The sequence below is a fragment of the Haliaeetus leucocephalus genome, unplaced genomic scaffold, assembly GCF_000737465.1.
Source record: "Haliaeetus leucocephalus isolate CR32 unplaced genomic scaffold, Haliaeetus_leucocephalus-4.0 Scaffold273, whole genome shotgun sequence".
Taxonomy (NCBI): Eukaryota; Metazoa; Chordata; class Aves; order Accipitriformes; family Accipitridae; genus Haliaeetus; species Haliaeetus leucocephalus.
Genome location: NW_010972709.1, coordinates 1953404 through 1962295, shown reverse-complemented (window position 1 = coordinate 1962295; position 8892 = coordinate 1953404). Strand labels below are relative to the sequence as shown.

General features: G+C 60.1%; 1 protein-coding gene across 1 annotated transcript; it reads left to right on the top strand.

The window, feature by feature from the left end:
* The first annotated feature begins 237 nt into the window (after positions 1 to 237).
* SAMD10 (sterile alpha motif domain containing 10) lies at positions 238 to 8398 on the top strand. Its single transcript, XM_010569484.1, has 5 exons — positions 238 to 307; positions 2580 to 2770; positions 6308 to 6476; positions 7628 to 7768; positions 8334 to 8398. Exons 1-5 carry the CDS (start codon positions 238 to 240, stop codon positions 8396 to 8398), a joined length of 636 nt encoding a protein of 211 aa, XP_010567786.1.
* Positions 8399 to 8892: the final 494 nt, after the last annotated feature.

Below are 8892 nucleotides of genomic sequence, written 5' to 3'. Positions count from 1 at the left end.
CCACGGGGCAGCGGGGAGGGGGTGTAATTCATCTCCCCCTCCCCATGTGAGGCCAGCTGGGGGCTGCCCAGCACCGGAGCTGGGGCGAGCGTGCAGCCACCATTTATTGGCAGCGGGAGGGAGGCGATCGGGGGAGTCGGTCAGGTGTGGACGAGGTATGAGGGGAGGCAGGGATGGAGCCGTGCTCGTGACAGCCGGTGCTGCCGAACGCTCGCGCGCATCCCTCCTCCTGCCGAGATGCAGCAGGGCCGGCCATCCCTTTGCTGCGTCTCCACCATCCGCAGCTCGCAGGGACCACCCGAGCCAGGTGAGGGGGGCTGCAGGGCATGGCCAGGGTCTTCAGGCCACGGCTGGGGGGGCTAAGGGGCCGGCAGGGTTGGGGGGAGATGTTGCATGTGCATCCCTGGCTGGTGGGCACAGCCTCCGGCTCAGCAGAAAGAGGAGTGGAGGGGTTGGAGGGCGGCTGGGTGCTCGTGGTATTGCTGTGGCTGCTCCCATGCAGGGCATGGGAAGGAGAGGAGAGCCCGTGGCGGAGGCCACCTCCGTGTCCCGGCATTGAGCCAGCCCAGGGGCTGCCCTGCCGCGGGGTTCCTCTGACCCCCATCCTTCCCTTGCTCTGAAACGCTCCTGTGTGCCCTGGCTCAGCTCCCCCCCTACCCTTACCCGGGTCAAGTGCTGCCGGGCGATGGGAAAGTTGGGACCCGAGGGCTGGACCGGGGGAGCAGGAGGCTGCAGAGGAGCTGTCGGAGGAGCTGGCTGGAGCTCTGGGCTCTGGGGCAGCAGCTGCCTGCCCCCGACGGGAGCGGTGCCGCCGGCATTCCCAGCCCTGCCTTTCTTCTTGTCTTCTTTTTCCCTTCGTCTTTCCCCCCGCTCTCCTATCTGCTCTCGCTCCGGCTCTCTCGCCTCCAGCCCTGTTTGCTGGAGGAGCGTAGATGCCCACGTCCTGCTGCTGGTGGCAGATGCTCTATAGCCCCCCATGGATACAGATTCTGATGATGGCCAGAGCCCTCTTCCTCACCACTCCCTAACTGAGCCTTTCTGCAACCAGTCCTGGGGAAGCCCCGGCACAGCCCGAAGAACACAGCTCTGGCACCATCCCCTCCGGACCTGCCGGGACCACATCTGCCCCCAGTGCCCAGTGGGATGGGTGGTTTTCAGCTCAGGGGTAGCCCAGCACGGCCACGGCAGGGCTGGGTGCCGGGGCAGGACAGCCGGGGGCATCTCAGGGATCCTTGGCTGGAGGGAACACAACTCGCTGCGGTCCTCGCCCGCTGGGTCCAGGGTGTTTAAGGCTGCAGGAAGCCATCAGAGATATCCCCATCGCCTGAGACAGTCACAGAGACCACCCCTGCCAGCTCTGCCTTTGCTCGGCACTGAGCCCCTCCATGGATCTCCCTTCAGCTTGTTTTCCATCAAATTGCTTCCCCAGCTGTCGGTCAGGTCCCCTGCCTCAGTTTCCCCAAGGCAATGCTTGTTGCTGGGTGTGTTTAAGGAGCAAAGTGGTGTGATGTGGTCTGGATAATCTGGGCTACACGGATACATCAACAACCGTTTGCTGCTCCATTTTGACTTCTTTGGGCTGGTTGGTCTCCTCTTGCATGAAGGTGTGCTCGAGAGGTCTCTTTGAAACCTCTTCCTTCTTAAAACCCACCAATGATGAAAATGAGCTGCAGCAGGTTTTCTCCAGCCCTTCCGCTCTCCCAGGGTGGGTTACCCCTGGAGGTAGATCTCCTTCGGGTGCTGCTCTGATTTCGGTAGTGGTTCATGGCTTGCCCAGCTTGCTGTGGTGGGAGCAGGTGAGCTGGGGGATGCTCTGGTCTTTGCTTCTGTGGATCAGCGCTGCTTATGTCAAGCCGGCTGGCTTTTATCTGGAGCAGATGAGTGCATGAACCCCCAATACCCACACATCCTCCTCCCAGAGCAGCCGGGTCCCTTCAGCCCCCCCAAAGGAAAGCTTTGCATCCTCATTGCAACCCAAAACCCCTGAGCTGGAGGGACAAAAACCCTCGTCGTGGGTAAATGGCTCTTTTTGGGCCACGGTAGATGGGCTGGTGCGTGTTCGGCCCTCGCTTGGGTGTGCAGGTTTGCACATCTGTGGGGCAGCAGCCGTCCCCACGCAACCACGGTCTGTGCTGGGGGGGGGCCAACCTGCATCCCCTTCTCCCTCAGGCTGCCCAGGATGGGGTTTTTTCTGCTCGCCATCCCGAGGCGACAGCAGTTTAATGTCAGCCTGGTCCATGGAAAGTGGCTTTTCCCCTTCGCCCCCTCCCGGCGTCTCTCCCGGCAGAGCGGCGGTGATGAGCAGGAGGTTATAACCACGCGGCAAAGATCAGCTGTGGGGTCCCCGCGTCTGCTCGGCAGGCGGGTGTCAAAACAAGCATCGCTCGCGAGGGGTTTGTGTGGGCAAACATCTTGACGGCGCCAGCCGGCGAGTTCGTGGGCTGATGGGTTTTCTCCCTGGCAATGGGAAGGGAAGAGATTTTTGGCAGTGGGGGGTACAGCCAAGCTCGGCAGGTCCCGTGGGGTACAAGAGGCATTTTTGGGTGCCCAAACGCGGCCGTCTCTCACCCCCCTTCCCTCCGCAGCCGCCGCCGCTCACTTCAGCTTCTGCCGCAGCCTCCTGGAGCACACGGTCTCGGCCGAAAACCTCAGCTACCGCCTGCAGAGGAACCCGGGCAGCAGCCTCACCTGGCACGACGGCCGGAGCCAGCGGGCCGACAGCGGCCGGACCGTCAAGCTCCTGCGGCAGCCGGGGACCGAGGGCTCGCAGGTACCCGCCGGGCTCCTCCGTACCCCCGGCCCCTGCCCCGGGGCTGCCCGGGAGAAGACGGCTCCTTGTCGTCGTCCCCCCCATCCCATCGATTCCCTGCAGGAACATGTCTCCTTTCTCTGCAGGATCAGGCCTTTAGATCCTGTTTTGCTGAAAGCCCTCGTGATTATTGGGCAGTTAATTATAGTAATATACATAAATATAATAATTTAATTATTATCATCAGGCTGGGGACTGGGCTGGGGTGAGCTCTGCATGTCGCGTCCCCTCCACGCCTGGACATGGGACTAAATACAATTTTGCAGTAAATGTGCCGGAACCAAATTCCTTATAATGCCGTAAAATCCCTGAGCGCTTGGGTATGTCTCTTAGCCAGTTTTAGGCCATTGTCCTCCTAAAATTCTGAACTTCATTGCATTAATGAGGCTGTGAGCCGAAGGTTTCCAGCCATTTGCCTGCTGCCCTGCCTCTGCACGGCCATGGGAAGGAGCATCTTCCCAGCGTGCAGCTCCTGGTGCTTCCTAACCCCTTTGTAACACCCTGGGAGCAGCGTTCAGAGGCAGCACGTCCAGCTGGTGAGCACTGGAAAGAAAATGGGGGAAATGGAACTGCCCAGCTTCCAGCCTCCAACATGGAGATGCTGTGATGCTCCCAGGAGCGGCAGCTCCAGGGGTGCAGTGTCCCCTGTCCTGGTGGCACTGTCCCCTTCACCCCTTCAAGCACCCCACTGGCTCTTTCCCTCTCACACCTCTGCGAAAAGCATGGGGACAGTCCTGCCTGCACAGTCCTGCCTGCACAGTCCTGCCTGCACAGCACTGCCTGCACAGGGACACGCCAGCCACTCTCTGGGTACCAGCTGCGTTCATCATGGCTCTCTCTTGTCTGCCTCCACCTACCTCCCAGAGGGATTTGATGGGGAGAAAGGCTTTAATTTTGCCACAAGCAAGGAAAAATGCCCAAGACGAGGGAGGTGACGTGAATTGCTCCTTGCAGCTCCCAGGGGATGGCTCCCACCACCCAGCTCCCCCCCAGCCACCTCCGAGCAGCCTCCCGCCTGCTCTCCTCAACACCGGCGCTCAATATTCACGGCTGAGAGTTTATCAGAGAGACAGCGCAGCTCAACCGGCTGGAAAATGAGTCTGTGATTCATTACGCCTCCCCTTCCCACCCAGGATGCGCAGGGGCTCGCTCGGGGACCCGCTGGGGGGGCTTCGCCAGCCGGAGGGGATGATACGCCCCGAGCCGGCAACGCAGGGTTTAGGGATGCTGAGGTGGGTCCCAAGCGTGGGGCTGTGTCTGACGGGCAAACTGCTTGCAGATGTGAGAGTGCCCAGGGAAATTGCAGGTTGTTTGTCACCTCTTCCCCAGTGCCTCAGAGGGTTAGTTGGATAATAGCTGCGGGAAGCTCACGGGAAGCTCGCAGGAAGCTTACGGGAAGCTGGCTGTTATTTCTCCCAGCCCCTCCACTTCTCATCATCGCTCGTTAGTGAACCCAGAACAAATCGCCTCCTCCTCCCCACAGCACGCTCTCCGGCACGCTCAGCCGAGTGTGAAGGAGCTGAGCGGCCGGCGCAGGCTGGGGCTGCTCCCGCAGGCAGGCAGCTCCCGGGATGTGTCCGGGGGCCCCCCCAAAGGTGGGGTTTGGTTTGGTTGGGAAACCAAATTGTGCGCATTGCCTATCACGTTTTCCGTCTGCTTTGGAGATGGTCTCCTTGGTTATTAATTTACAGCCTCCCAACTTTGCCTTCTTCCCTCTCGCTCGAATGTCCCCAGCTGCCACAGGCGAGCCCTCCTTGAGGCAAGGTCCCTTTCCAAGCCCCAGTGATCCCCTGGGCGCAGCAGGCTGGCCGGGCTCCGTGGGGTGAGCACTGCCCAGTATGGGGCCAGGGGAAACATCCCAGACCCCGCAGCCCTCTGCCACCTCCTCTTTGGCATCTCTCAGGGACGTGTCATTAGTATCAGTAACCGCGGGATGTCTGGAGTCAGTGTTACACTAATTATCTCCACTCCTCTATTAGGCATGCTTAATTAGCCAATGTTCGCACATGGAGGATGACATTGCCATACTGCGGTCCAAGCACTGTCGACCTTTCCCATGCTGGCATATCCCTGCATCGGCTGCTGCTTCTGCCATGCCCCTGCCGTGTCCCAGACACGGGTGAGGACCCTGGCAATTGCGGTCCCCTCCTGTTGCGGGCAGCGGGGACCCCTTTCCCATCCCCACCTGCCCGTGGTCCAGTCCAGGACAGTCCCGGCAGCTCGGGCGCAGGGAGCCGCTTCGGAGGAGTGAAGTTTGCTGGTGCTGCTTGAGGATCAAGTCTTGGCATCGTCGGCAGCGGAGAGCTCATCGATCTCCCCCCCGGGGGCTAAACCCAGGAAACGGTGGATTCCTGCATCCCCCAGCCCCATTTCGCAGCCAGCCTTGAAGATCCCCCTGGGAGAAGTGGGCTCGTCTCTCTGTGCTGTTGCAGCTCAAGGCGTTCGGTTTGCTCCGTACCGGGATAAATCCGGGCAGCAAGGACCTCGCGAGGAAATGGAGCTACCGGGAGGCTCGGGGCGAGACTGGCTGCTCCAGCAGGCACCTGGAGGGAGGGAGGGATGCCAGCAGACAAGCCCCATCTCCCCATGGGCACCGCTTCGCCTCCTCCATCCCCTCCACTCTGCAGGTCCTGGTCCCATCCTGCCACCAGGCAGGTGCTTGCCAGGCACCAAGGCCAGGCGGGCAACTGGTGCCGGAGGGAGCAGCCTGCACTGGGGACCGGGGCAGTCCGGGCAAGGGGTGAGGATGCATGGCAGAGGTCTCCAGGAGGTGGAGGATGGCCAGGGCACACCAGGTTGATGAGGATTGCAACCCCAGGTGTCTCCGGGCACGGCAGCACCCCAAGAAAGAGCTGCGGCGTTCAAAGGTGGCTTTAGACACCAACCATCGTGGCTGGTCAGCTCAGGGTTGAAGGAGGCTGAGCAGGAGAGAGAGAGTCCCTCCTGCTCCAGGGCATCAACTGGCTGGTGGGTCCCTCCCCGAGGAATTCTGGTGGGGATGGCTTTGTACCAGTACCAGTTTCTGGTGGGGATGGCTTTGCATCAGTACCAACTTCTGGTGGGGATGGCTTTGCACTGGTGCCCACTGCCCCCCAGGACCTTGCTGGCTCCATCCCCACAGAGCTGCCCTTCTCTGCCTAGGGGGGGGAGCCTGGGGATCCCCAGGACGCCTCCTGAGCCCATACGATGCTCTGCTGGGCTGGGAAACATGTAGGGGAGGCGGATCAGGGTTCTTGCCTGCAGCAGGAGGGCCAGGGAGCTCCCAGGTGTGGGGTCTATGTAGGCCAGGACCCCCACCTCGGCCTCCCGTCCCCACTCCCCTGGCTTCTCTCACCAGTTCCTCTGATGCTGCTATTTCGGGGTAAGCCGAGGGACTCCAGAAGGTGCAAAGCCAAAGTCTGCTGGCACCATCGCGTGTCCCCGTGGGCTCCCGGCCAAGGCGTTTTCCTCCTCACGGGGCCAAATCCCATTAACCCCTTCCCCTCCCACTCCCCACAGGGCCGTGCCTGTGACCACTATGGCATCTACCACACCAGCCCCACGCTGGGCAGCCTGGCCAAGCCAGTGGTGCTCTGGACCCAGCAGGATGTGTGCAAATGGCTGAAGAAGCACTGCCCGCATAACTATCTCATCTATGTCGAGGCGTTTTCCCACCACGCCATCACAGGTACGGTATACACCCTCACTAATCACCAGTACTAATTGCCATTGGCATGCGCTCCCGGGAAATAGCTGTTTGGAGGTTCAAGGTTTGGAAGGCAGATGTACCCCCCATTTCTGTCCCCTCTCCCCATGGAGGAGAGCCGCCCCATGGCACCGGGCAGGGGGACACCCACCCGGGCTGGGCAGGAGGCATCCGCCACCAGGGTGAGCTCCAGGACAGGCTGGAGGTTGTTTAAAATGAGCATAATTTGCCCAGGGGAGATTGTAGTTTATGAAATGGGGAAGAGTCTTCTCCTCGCCTAGATTAATATAATAAGATTATTTTTATAGTTTTTTAAATACTGAAAATTTTTGCAGAAGGGGAAAGATCTCCACCCAGCTGGAGTCCAAGCTGCAAATGCCTTCCTCCAGGTCTGAATCCAACTCCCAGCCAAGTCCTTGGAGGAGAATAACCTCTAGGACCTGCTCTCTCCCTTTTGCCCCCTGGGGACAGTGGCTTTGACCTTTACATATGAGCATCGTCCTGCTCTGACCATGACGTGTGCATGGCCGGGCAGAGCTCTGCCAGGGCCAGGAGAAAGCAGCAGGGAAGGGAGCGCTGGAGCTGCCCGGGAGGGATGCAAAACCCTAATGCAGGAGCTCAGCCAGCCCTTGCATGGGAAACAAAGGCAGCATTAGCAAATGTACGCTGGGAAACAAGGACAAAAGCTGGTTGTAAATCCCTTGTCTAATAGCCCCCGGACTGGAGGAGAGTGGCTCACCGGGGACGGTGACGGCAACGCTAATGCATTTTGATGGGTACCGCCATTGCCCCGGGACGGCCAGCCTGCGCGGGGACCGTGCGCTCGGAAAAACATCTCCTGATGCGGGAGGTGGAGTGGAGAAATGGAAAGCTCCTGCCTGCAGGGATGGGTTACGTGATTGCTGGAGCCAGTACCTGTCCCAAGGCTGGGGACCTCGAGCTGCCACCCGGTGCTCTCCAAAAGCGGGGCAACCTGTGAGGCTTCTCCATCCCTGGGGGTCCAGGTGGTGAAAGAGCATTTTAGGACTCCTTCCCTTTCCCTCTCCTTGTTCCCACGTGAAGATGGGCTCCCACTTGAGTTGCACTTTTACGGTTGCTGCCAGCCAGGCACTGAGCGATGCCGTGTTTTGCAGGTCGGGCGCTGCTGCGGCTGAACGGGGAGAAGCTGCAGCGCATGGGCATCGCTCACGAAGCGCAGCGGCAGGAGGTCCTGCAGCAGGTCCTGCAGCTCCAGGTGCGCGAGGAGGTCCGAAACCTGCAGCTGCTCAGCCAAGGTAGGGCTGGCGAGAGCCCCAACAGGGAGAGAAGCCACGAATCCCAACCCCGGGGAGGTTGTGCCCCTCCTGCGGCCCATCCAGACAAGGAGAGCAGTGGCTGGGTGGCTGCCAAAACCCAAGGCACCCACTTGCACGTCGCCGATGCAAACGCGACCCACGCCGTGGCTGGGATGGGGTGCGGAGCACAGGTTGGGGTGGATGGAGAGGGGCTGCGGTGCAGAAGGCTGGGTTGCGGTGCGCGGGGACAGGCTGTGGTGCGCAGGCTGTGGTGCGCAGGGATGGGTTGTGGTGCACGAGTTGTGGTACACAGGGACGAGTTGCAGTGCACAGTCTGTGGTGCGCAGGCATGAGTTGTAATGCACTGGTTGTGGTGCACAGGGGCAGGCTGCCGTGCACAACCCAAAATCCATTAGCGGCATTTTGCACGGAAGGGATGGGATTCTCCGGGACTGGCAATGGGTGAGCTGGAACGTGCCACCCTGCAGGCTGTTTATTCCTTCCTCTCCCGCCTTGTTCCAGCTTCTTTTGGAAATGTCTCCTAGCTGATCCGTCTGTTTGGCAGATTGCACCAACACTGTGAACCGAGCACCTCTGGGATGGACTGTGCACCGCCGATACGAGACCTGAACCGCACACTTGGAATACGAAGAGACAGCTTCCCAGCCACGCCGGGGCTTCTCTCCTTCTTCTTCTCCCTCTTTCTTTTTTTATGAATACATTTCTGTGCAGAGATGGGAGGTTTCCTCCAGCAGACGTGGCTCTTGGCTGGAGGAAAATTAGCAAAAAAGCCGCTGGGACAGATGAACTTTTGCCCACCTGAGCCTGAGGGTTCACAGGGAAAGAGATGGAAAAAAGGAGACGGCGACAGGCAGGGCTCAGCATTGCGGACAAATCGAGCGCGGTTATTCCTGGGACGGCTCAGAGCCACGCACAGGAAGATGAAGCCTTATGCACATGGGCGACATCCCAGCACCCGGCGGCTCGTGTCCGTACCTTGGAGCTTATTTAGGGAGCTTTAGTCTTCTCTTCAGACTGGGCTGTCTTCCAGCATCCCAGGAGGTAACATTATCAGTAGCAAATAAGATGACCTGACCAGCCAAAAAAAATTAAAAGCAGCGCCA